Consider the following 21,037-nt stretch of genomic DNA (forward strand, 5'->3'; position numbering starts at 1 on the left):
GGGGCGAACTCTCGACGAGGCTCTGCGCGCACACCGAGTTCTTCTAGACAGACACAACTTTTACCTTCAATCCGTACAATGCACCTCGGCCGCTGTTCAGTCTGTTATGTAGTTGGATTACACTACTGCCTGCTTTCTGGGTTAACACGAGCTCTCGCCGACACTCAGGGGGTTATGGTAGTGGTTGGTTTCTCTCCTGTGGCTCAGGCCTCAACGTGCTATTTCTTCGCACAATCCGCACGGGGCCCGGGCGGCTTCGGTTACTGTAAATACAGCACACACACAGCAAGCTTAGTGAAACACACGATGAAAGTCACAACTCACCACAGCACTCTGCACACGCACTCCACGTTAAGACTTGGCCGCCTAGGCCTTGGCTGCTCGAGAGGCGGGTTGGGCGTTGTACACGCCAGAAAGAGAGAAAAGAATTCACAGGTGAATATGTTCAACAACACCCCTTTATGTCTCCTGGTTACCTCTTCGGCTCACCTACGCTTTCGGTCTACGCAGGGCCGCAACCTTCGACACTCTCACAAAAGACACCGGTAACTCTTCTTCTGAATAGCGCATAGAATTTGCTTTGACTGTTACTCACGCTTTGTTGTCAAAAAGTTTCCCCAATCGTACATCCAATGGCTTCGTGTGCTCTTCTTCACATCCAAATCACACGATAACTTCCTTACCCCAACGTCTCCAACCTCTCGTCTTCCAAAGTACCACCAACAACAACGGTGTAGTGTCCCTTTAATTATTTCCACAGCCCCGTCCTTTTCGCCTCTTCTGGCAGCCGCACTCTTTCCTTACACTATAAGTGGTTAACGGATCAACAGCGCCCTTCGGCTCCTCCAGGGACGGAGCGTGTGTTTACGTTTGCCCAAGGCAGAATGGGACTCACACCCGAAAACAACTCTCCTCCTTTGTGCTTCCTTAGCCCTTTTTATGTGGCTTGCCTTCCCCCTCACCTCCAATCACAGGTCGCTCCATCAATTTGCCACACCTGCTGCTCATTCCCTCGTAATCAGCGTTGGCAGGGAAACCAGGAAGTAAAATTGATTAAGAATCGGGCCCGGGCGGAAACCATCTTCAGGCGGAACCTTTCTCCGCCACTTTTGGTTCCGCCCTATCATAGTCACCCGGTGACATCAGCTTGGACGGACTCGCTTTGCTTTCGGTTTAACATTTCTGGATCAGATAAGCATATGAACGTTTGTTTTGTGAATGTTTCTGGTCGCGTGCTTATTTCAAAGACGTGTTTCGGTTTACGAGCACAAGCTCCAAGAGCTGAGGCAGCGCGTCTGTGGAGATATTATGCAGGGGACGCGTTTGTGTGGAGGATGCAGGGATAAACGGACGTCTGACTAAAGTGAGTGTTTATATTTTCTTTGTTATACTAACGTGGCATTTATGTACACAATAGCATATCTGAGCGGTGTTTTATATGTCTATATTGTGAGAGCAGTGAGGCCAATAATAACACAAATGTAATTACAGTAAACAAGAGACAAAAAGAAAATTGGTAAAACTAAATAAACATTTAAAATGCATACACTTTTTTTAAGTACTTGGAAAGACATTTGTACTGCAGATCTGAAACCGCACGTTACTGTTTGAATAAGAGTTTGCTACACACCATGATTGGTGTCAGTCAGACACAGTGGTGATGGCTATTTTCTTTGTTTTACTAACGTGGCATTTATGTACATAATAGCATGTCTGAGCCGTGTTCCGAGTAATGGGAGTGGCTTGCAGAGCTGTGCATTGTGGTGCATAGTGGCAGTTGTAGTTTTTCATACAAATGTGCTCTAAAGTCACATTTTGTCTTTTCTCTGTCAAATAGGCACAAAATTCTACATTTATGTTACATTTTGACTACAAATATGACTCACTTTCCATAAAGATTAATGTTCCTATCGGTGAAATGGCCCTTTAAATTTAAGAGTATTGGACCTGGAAAGTCTTTGAAAGGTGCTTGAATTTGAAGTTAACTAAGGTGTGGGAACCCTGATTCGTTTGGTTTATGGTGAAAAAACACATTATTTTCCACATACCCTACATTTTTATAGCTCCAGATTTCCCTCTCTTCCTGAAATGCACGGATTTGAAAAGCTCTGTGTCAGAATATTTTTTTTACCTACCAATTATTTTGTTACTTTTTAAATAAATCGCACAGGGGGCTTTTATAATTTTTTGAAATGGTTTATATCATTTAATATAATGTAACGAGGTAATGAGTTAATGCAAATATTTTATGTTACACTAAATTTAGTTTAAAAACAATAAATTAAAGGGGCCATGGCACAAAACTTTAAGATATCAAATAAATCTTTGGTGTTCCCAGAGCACATATGTGAAGTTTTAGCTCAAAATACCATTTAAATAATTTATTATAACATGTTAAAATTGCCACTTGGTAGGTGTGAGCAAAAATGTACCGTTTTTGGGTGTGTCCTTTAAAATGTAAATGAGCTGATGAAATTGAAACACTGATCACAATGATGGTGGTTTGTTGCAATTAAAACTCAATTGTGGTTTTCTCTGCACTAAATGGCAGTGCTGTGATTGGATAGTGCAGATTAAGGGGTGGTATTATTATAATAAGAGCTTTTTATGACATCATAAGGAGAGCCAAATTTCAACAACCTATTTTTTCATGTGCTTGTAGAGAATGGTTTACCAAAACTAAGTTACTGGGTTGATCTTTTGCGCATTTTCCAGGTCGACAGAAGCACCGGGGACCCAACCATAGCCCCCAAACATGGAAAAAGTCAGACTTCCACGCCATGGCCCCTTTAAAGATGTTATTACGAAAGGTCTTTTACACACAGGAGGAAGTTGAGTCACAACTAGAAGTAGATAGTATGCTAAGATGGCAGCGCTGATGGGTGAGTGAACGAGTTTATTCCTAGATGGTTTTGAATATCATGGCAATGCAGCATTACCGTTTTAACATCAAATCTAGACGTGTTGCATGAAATGTAACTCTACTGTAATGTATCTGCTGTTTTGAAGTGAATCCTTACGTGCTGTGAGAGACTTTACTCACTTACCTTGTTACTCAACATGACTGATCTGAGACTGACTGTCAGATAAAAACAAACACCTGACAATATTCCAGTATTAAACTAGATAAGAGAACTGCTTTAACCTTACCATATGGAGGAATTACATTTATGTAGTTAGTGCACAACAGTTTCTGTACCTGTTCACTCAGGGGCGCTGCTAAGGATTTTGGGCCCCATGAAAAGAATCTTGACAGGGCCCCCAACACAGCTGAGACTTTTTTCATATTAATTTACATAAAATCATGCGCTTTTATGGTATTTTGATTACCAATAGGGTGAGAAATTTGTACTTAAATTAAGTGTTTAAGAAAAAAGAAATCTTATTTTTCTCACCCCATTGGCAGATAACTTTCTTGTTTTAAGGACAATTTCACTTAAATTGTATATTAATTTGTCTTAAAACTAGACTTATTTACTTAGGTAATTTTGCTCATCAAGAAAAAGCATCTTAATTTAAGAATTTTTTGATATTTCTACTGAAAACAAGATAAAAATACTAAGAAAGTATTTTTTGCAGTGTTGAACGTTTAACTAAAACTGTGTATTGTTATTTTTTCCAGCGTTTCTTGACCTAAGATGGGGAGAAAATTGAGTTCCCTTATCATGCACTTTTAACACTAGAACGGCCACCAGCAGTCATTTTAACCACAGCATTTAAACTTATGCTAACTATCTTTAACACTAGAACAAACAAGGCGTCATTATGACCGTTTTTAAATTTGCATAGTCAATAACTTTGTCTAAAAAAATCATAAAGCCTTGCTGCTCCCTGACTTTTCCTAAAACTACATGAATTTTCATTAAAACTAGTTTAAATATTTATTGTGTGAATAAAAACAGAAATATAATAATTTCTTTCTATAACGTCATTTTGCGCTGTTTAAATTTAGTTTTGCCGAGTCGGTCTGAATCAGATAATGTGAAAGTATTACAACTCCACATGATCATCAAGATGCACTGAAACCTCACAAACAGCTGATAGTAGTTTGTACAGTACAGTCCGATATTTCACAGGGAGCCAATGAAGCCTTTTCAAAACTGGTGTAATATGCTCCCTTTTCTTAGTACCAGTAAGGAGCTTCGCTGCAGCGTTTTGAACCAGCTGCAATTTTGAAATAAGAGATTGACTAATGCCTATATATAAAGCATTACAGTAATCCAAGCATGAGGAAATGAATGTGTGAATCACTGTTTCCAGATCAGGAACAGACAAAAGAGACTTTAATTTCGCAATAGTCCTTAACTGAAAAAAAAAATTTTTACCACATTTTTAATCTGATGATCAAACATTAGTGCAGAGTCAAAAATTACACCTAAATATCTTATTTTAGGCTGAACATATGTTTTCCATATACCTAGAAAATCGGTTAAACCATTGTCGTCCTTCTTCATCCCAAACACCATGACTTCCGACTTGCTTGCATTTAACTGCAGGCAGTTTTGCTCTAACCAACTAGTCACCTCCTTTAAACAAGCAACCAGAGATAAATTAGGGCTTGATCCTCTAGCTCCAATCGGTAAGTAAATCTGAATGTCGTTGGCATATAGGTGATAAAATATACCATATTTCTTAAAAATTTGACCTAGAGACAACAAAAATAGAGAAAAAAGAATAGGACCCAGAATTGAACCCTGAGGTACTCCACAATCAAGAGAAACTGACCCGGAGGAAAAATTCCCAACCCTGACACAAATTGAACGCCCCCTTAAATATGAGGAAAACCATTTTAAAACCGTCCCTCTCAGCCCCACAACGTGTTGCAAACGATTGATAAGAATATCATGATCAATTAAATCAAAAGCTGCACTAAGATCCAACATAATTAGAGCCCCAGCATTACCTGAATCTGCAATAAGTAATTGATCATTTGAGACTCACAGTAAAGCTGATTCAGTATACTGTGTCCTGCCCAAAAACCAGACTGAAAGACATCTAACACCTCGTTTCTAGCCAAAAAAGAGCTTAACTGAGATAAAACTACCTTTTCCAAAATTTGAGAGATACAAGGCAGCTTTGAAATGGGCCGATAATTTGTAAAATCCAACGGGTTGAGAGTGGGCTTTTTAAGAAGGGGCTGAATAACCTCCTGCTTAAAACTTAATGGAAAGATGCCTGTATAAAGACTGCAATTAACAATGGCAGTAATACAAGGCTCAGTGTGATCAAATGTCGCAGCCAACAAATCAGAAGGCAAAACTTCCCAGTTAGCGGCTGGGCGGTTTAACTTACCAATAATAAGACTAATATCCTTAATTGAAACCAAATCAAACTTATCAAACGTGCTGACATTTTTAAAAATATCTCCTGACAAGCCATTCCGGTCCTGAAAACCAGATCTAATTGAGTTTACTTTATCTAAAACGACATTTAAAAACTTCTCACAACACTCAGTGGATGGTGGTATCGAGATAGTATTTGGGTTTAAACCAAATACTGTCTGTCTCAATACCACCATCCACTGAGTGTTGTGAGAAGTTTTTAAATGTCGTTTTAGATAAAGTAAACTCAATTAGATCTGGTAATAATTTTTACTATTAAATATTTTTAGCACCACAAATTTGGGGGCTTCTCTGGGCCCCCTCTTACTCGTGGGCCCCGAGAATCGTCATTGTTTACCCCCCCTTTACAGAGCCCCTGTACTACATTACAAAGTTGACAGTGAGAGAAGTTACAAGAACGTGCATATTGGGTGCAATCGAATAATTGTGCTGTTTTCATTATTTGTGGATATTTGTTTTATGCAGGTTTGTTTATGCAGTTTTCTTGTAGTTCACAGACAGTGTTACACAAAAGTTGAATATGTTTCTCCTGAACTAGATACATTTTAGATCTAGTATAATCGATTATAACATTTGTGTCATGATTTCAGTTTCACGCCTTCCCGCCCTTTGCTCTTTTCATGTAAGGTAAGTGTTGATTTAAATTTGAGGCATTTTTACAAATGCCAATCACCATTCGTAAATATACTACTAAGTATTTTCTGGTAAACATGCCATAGAAATGTGTACATTAGTAGTTATACTAATATTTGTATTGCTAAATGTCAGCTGTAAACCTAATCATTTGTTACTGTATTGTTTTAAATTATTATTTATATGCAATAATCATGTTTATATGTTTGTAATGCAGGGCCATTTCATCACTTGCTGCTCATAAAAAAGTTCCAGTGACAGACAGAAAGGATGAAAGCTCAACAAGGTGTGAAATAGATGAATTTGTTATGCTGTAAATGACAAACTTTACAAAATAAATCTAATAATTTTTATTGTTTATGCAAAGAGTCAATGTTTGCAGTGTTGACGCTTTTTTCAAGCACTGTGCAATTTGCCCTGGCATGCTGTCAATCATCTTCTGTGCCACAAACTGACTGATGGCAGCCTATTCTTGCATAATCAGTGCTTGAAGTTTGTCAGAATGTGTTTTTTTGTCTATTTGTATGAACTTAATGTATCTGTCAATAAAAGCCTTTGACACTTTTGAAATGCTTGTGATTATACTTCAGTCTGGTCCCGTTCAGAGAGAAAAGCACAGCATTAGCACCGAAACCAGCCGCATCGCTCAGCAGCAAAGGTGAATACATCATTACCAAGTTGGATGATCTGGTCAACTGGGCACACAGAGTATGTATTTCTTTACATATCTTAAATATTAAAATGGGTTAAAAGAAAAAATGTTCATTAATGTTTCATTTATTTTGTGTCTGTCTTTAGAGCTCCTTGTGGCCAATGACTTTTGGCCTGGCTTGTTGTGCTGTGGAGATGATGCACATGACTGCCCCTCGCTATGACATAGATCGATTTGGTAGTTTTTTCAGAGGCAGCCCTAGACAGGCTGATGTCATGATCGTCGCAGGAACGTTAACCAATAAAATGGCCCCTGCCTTACGAAAGGTATTCACACACCATAGCAATTTGAATAAACAACTATTATGTGTTCCTTACAGCTAACATACCTTTTATTATTTATACTTATGTTATTTTTGGATACTGTATGTAGTTTCATGTTTAAATCTGTTGTGTAATAAGACTGCTCTGTTTGATGGCAGTTGTATGATCAGATGCCAGAGCCCAGATACGTCATCTCCATGGGAAGGTAAGAAACCTTTAAACTGAATACTTTAAAGGGTCAAGTTCATTGTGTAATTTTTTTGGGAGATTAAAACAAATTTGTTTGTTTGTTTTTTATTTCTGGTAGTTGTGCTAATGGTGGTGGCTACTATCATTACTCTTATTCTGTGGTCCGGGGTTGTGATCGTATTGTTCCAGTTGACATCTACGTCCCAGGTGAGAAAAACTGACTTTTTTAGATATTGCATTTACATTTATGTATTTGTCGGATCCTTTTATCCATAACGTCTTACAGTGCATTCAAGCTATACATTTTATTAGTATGTGTTTTCTCTGGGATCAAACCCATGACCTTTGTGCTGCCAATTCATTGCTCTACCAGTTGAGTTACAGTAATGCTATTCTACAGAATAATGTATGATTAGATTAATAGATTAATGTATGCATGTGTCTGTTAACCAGGCTGCCCTCCCACCGCCGAGGCTTTGCTTTATGGGATACTGCAGTTAAAGAGGAAGATTAATCGAGAACGGAAATTGAGAATTTGGTATCGCAAATGAGAAGAGATTGTGGATGTTGTTAGATCTGGTCTCCACACCACAGACAAAATAAAAAACGGCCCAGCCCCGGACACCAGATCATGTCAGAAAATATAAGTTTACTTGTTTATCTGTCAGATAAAAGGTTGATCAATCGTTGCTAGAGGATATCTTAAACAGAGGCGTGAGACGAAGGTTTAGATGATAAAATTTTGATTGATGGACAGTTAGTTTTAGTTGCATATGCCTCAATGTTCAAACCTCGTCTACCACATGAATACAGCATGTACTGTTATATCCAAATTGCTCAGCTGCAACATCCCTTAGACCTTGGGCTTCCATAAACATTCTCTTCTGATCTATCGCTGTTTACACACAGACAGAACAGCTCTTGAAACTTCACAAATGTGAAACTGCACCACCATGAAATCATATATAATATAGAAATATAATGAATAAATGAATTAATTAACAATAATGTAACAATAAAATTGATAATGATAAAATAATATTAAATAATAAAATAAACAATTATATGTATAACTAATGATTATAAAAATAAATGATTAGAAATAAACCAAAAAACAAAACACAATAATAAAAACATTCTGCACGTGAGGATCTAAGGTAGGATCCTTCACTCCCCCCTCTTAATCATATAAGACAAAATTAAATTATTATAGCAAGCAAACTTTCATAATCTTTATCAAAACACATCTTTAAAAAGCTTGGATGGCCAGTCCTTACTTTTCTTTCTACACATTCTTAAAAGAACTGGGCTGCATTCCCCGAAACCTTCTTAGCTCTATGTCGTTCTTAAGTTGTACCTTAAGCTGTACCTTATCGTTAATACGTGTTTCCCGAAACGTTCTTAGTTACGTATCACTTCTGTAAGTCATTCGTTCGGAAGGTTGGTCTGGACTCTGGAGCACTCTTAGCTATACCTTATCCCACTTGACTCTGTGATAAAAGCTTGTGTATATTGCAGTCTATATAACTAAATATCTGTAAAAAAAAGTTGAAGTACACTGTGTATTAAATTAGGCATTTTTTAATTTAAAGAATAAAACATTCACATAATTAGACATTATTACACTGATGGTTGTTAGATTTTTAATATTTTTTTCCAAAGGAACATCAGCTTTGAACTATTATTACAGGCTAAAGAAACTATTAAAAAAAGATTTTGGGTGGAGGAGTTGGTGAAACTATGGCAGGCAGCTATACATACAGCGAATCTTACTATTTCATTTGTGTATTTCATATCCGTTAAATCTTTAGTTTACCGTCTATTTTAGCTGCAATAAAACAAATCAAGTAAAATCGCATGCCACGGGAGCACATTCATCACAAAATCATAATTGTTGATTTTCCTAAATATTATTATTGATGTTAAGTCTACTTTGCATCGAAGTTTTTAAATGTTTTCTAACTTTGAGGCAGCTGCATATTCTTTATAAACACTCAAAAGAAACTGCTCCACTTGATTATTGCTTGTATAAACTCAACAAATTTTCCACATTAAAAGTAATCAAAGCTAAAATCTAAAACAATCATAATATATATTTATATATCATATAATATATATTTATGTTATATTTAAGGTAAACAGACAGGCGCAGCTCCAGAAATGCGTCCATTAAGCGTTATCCGCATTGTAAACGCGCTTCTTGCGCAGTGTCCAAGCACATAAACGCGTGAACTAATGAACAACAATTTGTTTTTATATATTTTAAGTGTAATGCCAAGCCAGGTGACTTGCGCGACCCACCTTATTCCCCTGTGCAACGCATTTATTGGGAAATTATCCTTTAAAGTGAAGGAATAATGGATGCATTGGAGCAGTTTATGCATGATACGTTTGAAAATGATTTGCAGGTTTTGCACGGGTTTGATATAAAATAAAATATACAAGGTTTATATTTAGTTGTTTGCAATTTGAAATATTTTTACAAGATATTCCTAATAAATTTAACTTGAACTACTTCTAAAAATGTTTCTTTAATTAAGAACACCGCTATCTTATAACGCAGCGAAACCTATTACATAAAGTGAACAATTGATTGTCGAGCAATCGATATCAACCTATTCAGCACCATCACCATGGACAGCACCTGGTAACGTCTTACGTAAGAAGGAATACCTTAAGAAACCCGCTAAGGTACAGTTCGGGAAACACGCCTAGAAAAGGTAAACCTGTAGTTAAGGTTTAACTTAAGAGTCTTCGTAGCGCGCTAAGAGACAACGTTATCGGGAAACGCAGCCCTGGTCATTCTGCGTACCAGCGTCGGTTGGGGGAGTGTGTCTTATACTGGATAATGGCCTTGATGGGCCTGTCACAGTCAAGTGTCTAATAAGACAAATCAACACTTTTATGGCAATGTAAAAGAGCAGGATGACAAACACTTCTGAAATTGCGACTACCAAAAGTGGTTTTTAAATTATTCCAAAGTGGTCCTAATATTGATGTATCCCAATCAGATGAGAAAAGACCATGGTTTTTGTTTAGTTTAGCTATTATAAACCACTTTCCCAGAATCTTCCGGAATGTATAGGCAACATTCGGCTGCAATTACATTACATGTGCCCCCCCTGAGAAGCCAACAGCATGTCAAACGCCATTCGATTTTGCAAAACAACTTTTCTAATTGCATTTACTTCGTCGGAAATATTAGCAATAGAGATAAAAGTGGCGTTCGTTGTAGCTTCAATTGCTTCATTTAATGCTTGTACTTCGTTTTGTAAATTAGTTACTCCTAAGAATGGAATAAGTCTTCCTAACCATTTCTCAGTATCAGAAATCGAACGTTTAGTATGTCTCATGATTAAGTGCTGTTTCACAAAATCCTCTGACACTACTCACATCACTGATAAAAGGTAAAAATAAGAGTTTACCTCTCAGCCCTTAGAAAGAAATGGATAAGCTTTGTTACCACAAATGAAGCGTGTACCATTAGGAGCAAATAGTGCTTCATTTGTCATTATCAGAAGAGCGTTGTCACATCTGGAAAACTGGAAACGCATTTCTAGTTTGTGATGTTTACCCCGTTTCCTTCAATAACAGAAAGAATTCCCTTCAAATTTACATTTAGAGCAAATAGATGGCTTGATTCAGTACTGTTGTACGCAGGCAAATACCAGGAATTACTTGGATAAGATCACTTTTTGTAGTGGCAAATACTGCTTGTGAATAGCAGATTGCTTTCCCATGAATAATCGACGACCTTAAAGACACATCTGTAAGGATTTGACATTATCAGTGGTTCAATAATCATACATTTGACACTTTGTAATTTGGTACAATTAGAATCCCTCCAGAATCATGAAAATAAACTCTTAACCACCCCTAAATGCCTATGCTATGGCCATTTCCAACTTTAACAATTTCAGCCATTTTCAGCATGTCTTCTCAGCAATAGAGCATAGTAAGATAAACAAATTTTCTGGTAAGGTTGCAACTTTGATACCAAAACCATCAACTGGTGTTCACCAAAACCATCAACTGTGATGCACCACTTAAAGGAATAGTCTACTCATTTTCAATATTAAAAAATGTTATTACCTTAACTAAGAATTGTTGATACATCCCTCTTTCATCTGTGTGCGTGAACGTAAGCGCTGGAGCGCGCTGCGACGCTTCGATAGCATTTAGCTTAGCCCCATTCATTCAATGGTACCATTTAGAGATAAAGTTAGAAGTGACCAAACACATCAACGTTTTTCCTATTTAAGACGAGTAGTTATACGAGCAAGTTTGGTGGTGCAAAATAAAACGTAGCGCTTTTCTAAGCGGATTTAAAAGAGGAGCTACATTTTATGGCGTAATATCACTTTTGTGAGTACTTCGACTCGGCGCAGTAACACCCTCCCTCTCCCATTATGAGAGTGAGAAGGGGAGCGAACTTTTCAGGCGAGTCGAAGTACTCCTAAAAGTGCTATTACGCCATAAAATATAGTTTCTCTTTTAAATCCGCTTAGAAAAGCGCTACGTTTTATTTTGTACCACCAAACTTGCTCGTATAACTACTCGTCTTAAATAGGAAAAACGTTGATGTGTTTGGTCACTTCTAACTTTATCTCTAAATGGTACCATTGAATGAATGGGGCTAAGCTAAATGCTATCGAAGCGTCGCAGCGCGCTCCAGTGATTACGTGCACGCACACAGATGATAGAGGGATGTATCAACAATTCTTAGTTAAGGTAATAACATTTTTTAATATTGAAAATGAGTAGACTATTCCTTTAAGAGTGTTCAAAGATGGAATAGAGGTGTCGATTATCAAATCAATTAGAATTTTACAAATGTTACATTGTTCAATGATGGAGATTAAATCAGACAGCTGTAATATATGTACATACAGATGTAGATTTTTGAAGAAAAGATTAACACCCAACAATTGGAAATATCAGGCATCTTAGCGTATGTATGAGCTAGAGTTACTGCCGATTTAAGATTACTGTGATTTCTAACCATGGATGGAATAATGGATCTGAATTGTGAATCAGAATAGAAATCAACACAGCAAATAACATTGTGTTTCTGTTAATTTGGCTCTTCAATGTCATAATTAAAAATGACCCATTGGCCTGGTTTTAATCTGGATAAATCTTGTATAGCAGCCAAGTGGCTTAAATTTCAAAACAAAACCCCTGTACGTATGTTAATTAATAGCCAATACAAATACTGAGTGCATACAGTTAGAGTGAATCCATGAATCTTTCTGAACAGATGTGAAACACACATCACATCTAATATATCTCTGACTCTGTGTCATGTCATGAAGACAACACTTGCAACCGTTTCGCCAGTCTGTCCTTCCGGCAGAATCTCGTAAGTTCCAACTGCTGTCTGCTGGAGGTTGGCGCGCCCATGATACTCCTCAGCATGATAAGGCTTAATTTTTCAGCGAATTTCTTGAAGGTCATATATCTCTGCGAAAACATTAAAACAAAAGAGAGGAAAACAAGAAAGCTCCATGGCCAAAAAAACAACTTTGTTTAAACAGATTTGTTAGGAAATATCTTGTTTTGACTATTGTTAGGAAATAACTAGTTTTGATTATTGCTAGGAAATAACTAGTTTTTGTCAGGGATGGGGAAGACTGAACCCAAGTGCAGACAGCTCTAAACCAAAAAGACTTTTATTATATAACAAAAACACCCTCGAGGGGGTAAACAAGGCAAGAATATAAATGATAACATACAACAAGACATGGCAAAATAAAACAGGATCCATGACAGTGCCAAACGTGACACACACAATGATCCGACAAAGGACATCACACACAATGGCTTTAAAAAGGGAAGAACTATAGGGAACGAGGACACACAGGTGAAGGGTGTAAACTAATAATGAATAATTAACAAGGCAACGAGGGGGCGGGGTCAAGACTTAAGACAGGAGAGCACGAGGCACACATAAAAACACAAACACAGGCCAAGTGACTCTCCACACAAAACAAGACAACAGTGAGGGCTGCCATGATCCTGTCACATGAAACACATAAGACATACAGGGCTGACAGGATCATGACAGTTTTGACTCCCATAGAAACTATAGAAACCATCAGGCGACTAAGCTGGTGGCCATGTCTGAAGCAGGAATTTTCAGGTTCAGAGGCCCGACATATTGTGTTGTTAATTCATAAGTGTCCGACGTACAGGAACTATAATCAAACAGACTAACGTATATCTTAATGCAACTAAATAACGTGTAGTCGTTGTTACAGTACGTTGTAAATACCTTTTGAATTATTGCACATAATTTAGTAAGATGTTTGAAATGGAAAAGCTGATTGTTAAATACCAAGCACGGTTCACAGGGAATATTTGATGGAATAGATGTTGTTGTTAAGCCATATGAATGGGCTATCTATCTGGTATAAGTTTGAAACTTATACCAAAATGCCTAAAAAGGAAAGGTTGCCAATGCGTTTCAAGTGGTTTTTGCTTCGTACAAAGTAATTAAAAAGAGAGTAGATGAGTTAAAAGCTGAAAATGAGCGACTTAGTGTTGAGGTAATTTCTACAAAAAATTACCAGGCCATTGAAACAATATGGAAAGAAGAAAAGGTCAAGATGCAGAATGAGATTGCACTCCTTAGAACTAACAAGGACATGTGGAAATTTTGGCCAACAATTCGGAAGAAGCACAGACAGCCTGTCAATGTATGATAATGAATGGCACAACTGAGAAAAATGCTAGTAAGACATTGTTAGATGTCACAGTGTGTAGTCCAGTTTCAGATATGCCAGATTTGCAGGAAGATAGTGCTGTGGGTTGGGAAAGAGATTCTCAGTCATTCAGTAGTCAGTACTCTACAGTTAGATGTCCACAGCGGGCCAACAAGACAAGTGATGCCGTGGTACTTCCTCAAGAAAAAGAAATCTGGACTTCTCTAGAGTTGCTACTGGAATAGGAAATCCAGACATTTCCAAACCTGCTAAGATCCAGAACGACAGGTCTAAAAGATCATGTGACATACCAATCGTAACAATAGCTATGAATGCTTCATCTAAGTAACTGTTTCCAAAATTGAGACAGATTGGACAATCAAAAAGAGAAACAGAAAGGGATTAAACAATTTCCAGGTAGTATGGACAGCAGTGTTCCTACCAAGGTGGAAAACAAGTGGACAAATGACATACCCACACTATAAAATGTCTCACTACACATGACACTAGAACGTATGCTTTAAACAGTTTTCCAGGAGCAAGAAAATTCTAATGGTGGACAATCTTGGAACATTACAGAAACATGTTCTTTAAAAAAAAAGGAAGAACTTTCCTAGATTTGTTGCAAAGTTGTCATCAGGAGCATGACGAATGGGGAATAAACACAGAGTGTTGTAACAAAACCCCATTCGGTTTCATCTGGGTAATAGTCACAGATCAGAGGAATTGTGTTACTATAACATTGAATAATTTTTCCAACTTGTCAAATGGTAGCCAGAAATCTTGTAATATCAATAGTACTTCATTTTGTTAACAGAATCAGCATGGTCAATGGGTTATTATTACTTTCCATATGTAAATGTGACAAGTACTATCCTATTTGTAGAAAATATTCCAGAATTTCATTTTAAATTGCCAGAATTAGACAATGTGCTAATGTCATTTATCTTAATGAGGAAGATATGGTAATGGGGACTTAGCTATTGCATATTCAGATTTACTTTGGGATGTAACCTTCAAAACAGATGTGTGTATCTTACTCATTGTCTGTCAATGTATTATATTATGCTGTATGTGTTCTCTATTAAGACGCCAGATTGCAGATACTTCAATGATCACCTTAAGGACGTTCCCATTGGCTGTGATGGTTCTTGAATATTTCTCTCCCAAACCCAAGAAATGTTTGTTTCATATTGCCAAATTTTAGAAGAGACCCTATGATAATCTTGCCTAAAGGGATGGAGCGATAACCAGTGTGCATGAGGTGATGACCCAATGACGGGTAAGATTCTCCAGTGGCCAGATGGGGGACAACCTAAGCAGGGTACCGCCACTGAGAGGTGTAATCGTTATGAATGGAGTGGATGTGATGCTTCTCTGCCAAGAGCATCAAACGGGGGACTGTAAGAATTTATAGTCAGCCTTGACAAAGATTCCACTTCAATTTAGCTGTTGAACAAAGCTCATCCCATTCCCTAGCTCAACACTAATTTGGAAGAATTCAACCACAAATGTATAATCCTGTCCCTTAACTGTTATGTTTATACATGGCAAATTTCAAAAAGCAACTTCCTTAAACATTGTACAATTACATGGCATATATCATGGTACACTAACTGGCATCTGCAAAAGCAGATCTTCATTGCCAAGCACAGCATAGAAGTAGCAAAACCAAAATACTCATCTGAACTCACGAAGGACATGATCTACACTTTTACAAACATCATTGTCTGTGTCAAAATCTGAATCTGGTTGTATTGATGTCACTACCAGTGTCACATGCATTTAAAATCTGGTAAAACTGACGTTTCTTTTCAAACTGAGCTTTTAACTTTTTACTATATATCTAATTACCCCTTTAGCATTCCCTCCATAACTTCTTTATCTCTGTTATGTTTGTCTTGATTTTGCATTTTCACTTTTCAATTTCTACATTTAGACAAAGCGACAAAAATCCAAGTGATACGCTTCGATTCTCGGGTTTTCATTCTTAGAATTTTACACCACGTTTTTTTTCTTTAGATACGTCTTTAATATGTCTTTACTTTCGTCTTGGGAACCTAAAGACCGCCCATTATACTTTGATGTTATATTATATTTGATGTTATATTTAGCAACTGAGTTTTTCTTTTTCTGCTTGTTTGATCTTAAAGTGCTCTTTCAGCTGTTGTTTTAGCTTTTTAATTATATCATCTAGCTTGATTGATATTAACTGACTGCTCCATTATCAAAGTAATATAATCTGACCAGTAGACAAGCTACTAACACAGTACGTACTGAATTTTCCAAAATGTCAGAACAGAACACACTCACTCTTGCTTTTGCTTAAGTGGATGAGTTAGGAGAGAACAGCGGACCAGCCGGAAGTTAGCCCCATCTTCACTCGTGGCTCGGAGTCAGAAGCCAGTGGTATGGAAACATTTCCATCTTGATGTGCGAGAGAAAATCCCTACTCCTCGTTTGGATAGAGACAACAAAAATGTTATTCTATCCTGTTCGTGACGCCAAAACTTTTAGATCTGGTCTCCACACCACAGACAAAATAAAAAACGATCTAGCCCCGGACACCAGATCATTTCAGAAAATATAAGTTTACTTGTTTAACAGGCATCTGTCAGATAAAAGATTGATCAATCGTTGCTAGAGGAGAGCATAAACAGAGGCGTGAGACGAAGGTTTAGATGATAAAATAGAACAGAGGTTTATTGATGGACAGCTTCAGTTTCAGTTGCTTATGTCTCAATTATTCAAACCTCGTCTACCACATGAATACAGCATGCACTAGTATATCCAAATTGCTCAGCTGCAGCATCCCTTTGACCTTGGGCTTCATAAACATTCTCTTATCTATCGCTGTTTACACACAGACAGAACAGCTCTTGAAACTTCACAAATGTGAGACCACCATAAAATCATATATAATATAGAAATATAATGAATAAATGAATGAATTAACAATAATGTAATAATAAAATGATAGTAATGAAATTGATAATGATAAAATAATATTAAATAATCAAATAAACAATTATATGGATAACTAATGATTACAAAATAATTATGATGATTATGTAAATAAATGATTAAAAATAAACTAAAAACACAATAATAAAAACGTTCTGCATGTGAGGATCTAAGGTAGGATCCATCAAGGTGTAACTGTTGTGTAAAAAATGTTTATTTAATATTGGTAATTTGTTGTGGTTGAAAAATCTATTTCTCAGGAGCTTCTCTGAACTCAGCCCAAGCTCCTCCTCTTTGTAGCAACAATAAAGGACTTTCTGCTTTAATGCTGAGTCAATCCAGTTCATATTTATTCATGCCATTTACATTTTCTTAGTAAACTTTTGTTTATTATCATCAATGTTGAAAAACGTATGGGTGATTATATTGTTGCAGGTACCTTTGGTTTCCAAAGTCTTTTTTTTAATCATTATATTTGTTATTATCTTAACAATAAGATGTTACAGGCTATACCAATATAATATTTTCTGTAGAAAGTGTCTTAAAAACTAAAATTAAGTGTCCCAGGGTAGTGTTACAGATAGTATGTATCAGAACTGGCAGTCATACACAGAGAAACACACACACACACACACACATGACTGTCACTGTTACCATCTTACTTTACCTTGATAATAGAGTTTGATAGCTATAAGATACTTTTACAGAAAATATTATTATATATTATAGGTTTAAATAATCAGGCTAAGAAATAAAGGTACAAACGTTGTCACTGGGACAGTACCATTTCAAAAAATTACACCCTTGTGCCCAAAGAGTGCATATTAATACTTCAAAGGTACATATTGGTAGTTCAAAGATACATATGTGACCCGCTCTGGCGAAATGAGTCGGAAGTCGCAACGTTGCGTTTTAAGATATGAGCCGATAATTTGGAAAAACAATGAAATTATCAAAAAATATATTTTTAGCTAATATCAAAGAACAGACATTAAAAAATAATCTCCCAAAGTTTCGTAGTCCAAATAATTGAGTAAAGGTGTTTAAATGACTATTAAAGTTGAAACAGTTTTACTAAATTCGCTGGAAATGAACATTGCTTCTCTCAAATCCTCTCATCACCTCCGCATTTCGGGGGAAGCCCTGAAACGTCACTATCTCTCCAAATATGGTGTTACACGTTGTTTTAGAGCCAATCAGAAATCTTCATAAAGGCTGATCATTTGTCAATGGGAAACCCCGGGGCACGCGATTAGTCCAGCCATCCTCCTGTCATACTCACAGCACTCTCCTATTTAACTCCTTTTTGAATTGGTTACAGTGTTATTGTCAACTAACCTACACAAAGATATGATTACATAGGCAAGCATTATTGTTTTCTTTTGCTTGTCTCTCTGCCTCTCAATTTCTCTCACACGCGAACGCGCGCGCGCACACACACGCGAACGCGACCACGCATGCGCGCACACACACTCGTACACACGCGCGCGCGCACGCACGCACACGCACACGCACACGCACACGCACACACTGTTTTGTGGGGACATTCCATAGACGTAATGTTTTATTCCCTTCCCCTAACTCAAACCCCAACCATCACAGTAACTCTGTTACTTCACATTTTCAATAAACATCATTCTGTTTGATTTATAAGCTAGTTTCCTGGTTTACTGTAATAGTATTTATATTAATGTCTTTGGTCAAATTAAGCTGTAAAATAAATCGTTTATCCCTTTAAAAATGCAATGGATTTTGAAAGATATCTACAAAAAACGGGCAAAAAACTTTAAAGGCGTTTTTCTCAGGTTTTCAGTTGGAAAAAGAGGACAGACAACCTTAATTCAAATGTCTATATCTTTAAAACCATTCAAGGTATGATTTTGACTAGGATATCATTTGAAAGCTTATGGTCTCCTCTTTACATTGATACCAAAATCTCAATTTTGAAATTTGGGTCACTGTGACTCATTTTGCTGGATCAGGTCACATATTTGCAGTGTTGGGGAAAGTTACTTTTAAAAGTAATGCATTACAATATTAAGTTACTCCCCAAAAAAGTAACTAATTGTGTTACTTAGTTACTTTTCATGGAAAGTAATACTTCCGATACTTTTAAGTTTCTTTTTCTTAATCTCTTTCAGGCCTTGCAGGTGTTTTTTAGGCAGTTCTGCATTCAGAAATTGCATATTTCCATTACAAAAATGTCAAGCTTTGGCCTGCCATCTCGTTTCTGACTCAAACTGGCGTGCGCGCATAGAGTGTGTAAATCTATATCACTACGTTTAGTTTAGTTTAATTCAGTACATTATTTTTTTATCAAATTAATTAAACTGAAAAGTAACTCACATTACTTTTTTAAAAAAGTAACTAAAATATTAATGTGTACATTTAAAAAGTAATGCGTTACTTTACTCGTTACTTCAGAAAAGTAATAATATTACGTAATGCACGTTACTTCTAATGCGTTACCCCCAACACTGCATATTTATACCTAAGTACATATTGGGACCTTTTTTAAAGAGTACTGCCCCGTGACAGCTTTTGTACCTTTATTTTTGACAGTGTATATCATTTCACATTTAGGTAGGTCTTACAAAGCATATATGCAATAAAGGAAATTAACAGCATAAAATAAATTATAAGCAATGACACAGCATTTCAATGACAAGTATGCATGTTATATATACAGTACTGTGCAAAGTCTTAGGCCACCATGCCACAATTAGATTTGTTGTTTTTGCAATGTTATAGTGATCATATATAATTGTTTCTCAGTCTTTTTAATAGAATACATCCAGAACATACAGGAAATGTGTATATAGTATTAAAACTGTTTATAAATGTAAACTGCTGTGTCAAGTTTTTAGGGTAAACTCCCCTTCAACTTGGGTGAGATTTAATGAGATTTAAAAAAAACCCTATTGAAAATATAAATGAAAATACTGTAATTCAATTTTTACCATTTGAAGCATGATATAGAAATGAATCTGAAATATCTGATTGATTGTTTTCAAAAGTTATCTGGGCAGAGTTAGTATTTGAGATCATAGTTCAAAATACCACATGGAAAACATGGCTCTGGTAGTGCTTAATGTCTAATCTGTGTGTGCAGTGGCATATAAGCCAAATCAAGCTGCTTAACTTCTACATTCCGGTTGCGTAATACCGAGAATTTCTATCAGTGTTGTGCACAATACAAACATTAAAGGTGCTGTATGTAGATTTTAACAGCATTTAACGGTGAGATTGCGAATTCCAACCAACGGCTCAGTCCGCAGCTATCTGTCACTGGACAAACATCGTCTGAGACCACGTATTGACGAAACACGCTCTGTACAGCAGTTTGTCCCAGGGGTCTCCAACCTTTTTTTGAGCAAGGGCTACCACAATGAAGAAAACAATCTGGAGGGCAACTTTTTTGTTTTAGTAGTTGATTTTATTTTACTTGTTGATATGTTTTATCATTGCTTCATAAGTTAACATACATAAATGAAGCTAAGCTAATATAAAAATATATGTAATAAATAAATCTTAAAATTGAGGCTATTGATAAAATGTGCTTTGGCGGGCAACTTACATACTCTGTACCATGGCACCATGTTGGAGACCACTAATTTAGGGCTATTGTAGAAACATGGTGGCAACTTCTACGTAAGGGGACCCATGGTGTATGTAAATAAAAATGGCTCATTCTAAGGTAATAAGAAAATAACAGTTCATCATGCAAGGTCTTTATACACCACTGATAATACAGTTATGTATATTATATTGTATTACTGTCAATAAGTCTTCCCAAAATGTACACACCTTAAGGGGCATCCTACAACCACAACAGTGCTTCTCAACACTGATCTGCGATCACTCAGCATTGAATATTTTGGTGGTGTTCTATTCTCAGACAACCATTTAAAGTTTGCATTAATGTTTTGAATTAAAGGTGTTAAATTAGGGAAGCATTCAAATGTAAAGGTTGGGGGGAGAACAGGGTCTAGAATGGATTTTTTCTATTACAAGATATAACTGACATGTAAACTTTGGTTAATAATTGTCATCTTTAGTTTTGGGCAGTATTATACACAGTATCTAGGTCAGAGGTATTCACTGCTACTCTTCAAATCCATGCAGTTTGTCACCTCTGTTCAAGAAATCTCATAGCTTTATACTGTATATTTTATTTTAGAATGGATGAAACTCTTCATTTTATAATAAAAATTCAAGTATACAAGCATA

General features: G+C 36.6%; 1 protein-coding gene across 1 annotated transcript; it reads left to right on the forward strand.

Annotated features, from left to right (window-relative positions):
• The first annotated feature begins 2,851 nt into the window (after positions 1-2,851).
• On the forward strand, positions 2,852-7,786 carry LOC129428151 (NADH-quinone oxidoreductase subunit B-like). Its single transcript, XM_055185068.2, has 8 exons — positions 2,852-2,882; positions 5,933-5,969; positions 6,193-6,261; positions 6,566-6,683; positions 6,774-6,953; positions 7,109-7,155; positions 7,258-7,346; positions 7,593-7,786. Exons 1-8 carry the CDS (start codon positions 2,867-2,869, stop codon positions 7,688-7,690), a joined length of 654 nt encoding a protein of 217 aa, XP_055041043.2. The 5' UTR covers positions 2,852-2,866; the 3' UTR covers positions 7,691-7,786.
• Positions 7,787-21,037: the final 13,251 nt, after the last annotated feature.

This window comes from Misgurnus anguillicaudatus, chromosome 14 (genome assembly GCF_027580225.2).
Source record: "Misgurnus anguillicaudatus chromosome 14, ASM2758022v2, whole genome shotgun sequence".
Taxonomy (NCBI): domain Eukaryota; kingdom Metazoa; phylum Chordata; class Actinopteri; order Cypriniformes; family Cobitidae; genus Misgurnus; species Misgurnus anguillicaudatus.

Coding starts and splice junctions, on each gene's coding strand:
- LOC129428151 (XM_055185068.2), top strand. Junction 5,970..6,192: donor CTTTGCTCTTTTCATGTAAG/GTAAGTGTTGAT, acceptor TTTGTAATGCAG/GGCCATTTCATCACTTGCTG. Junction 7,156..7,257: donor TACGTCATCTCCATGGGAAG/GTAAGAAACCTT, acceptor TATTTCTGGTAG/TTGTGCTAATGGTGGTGGCT.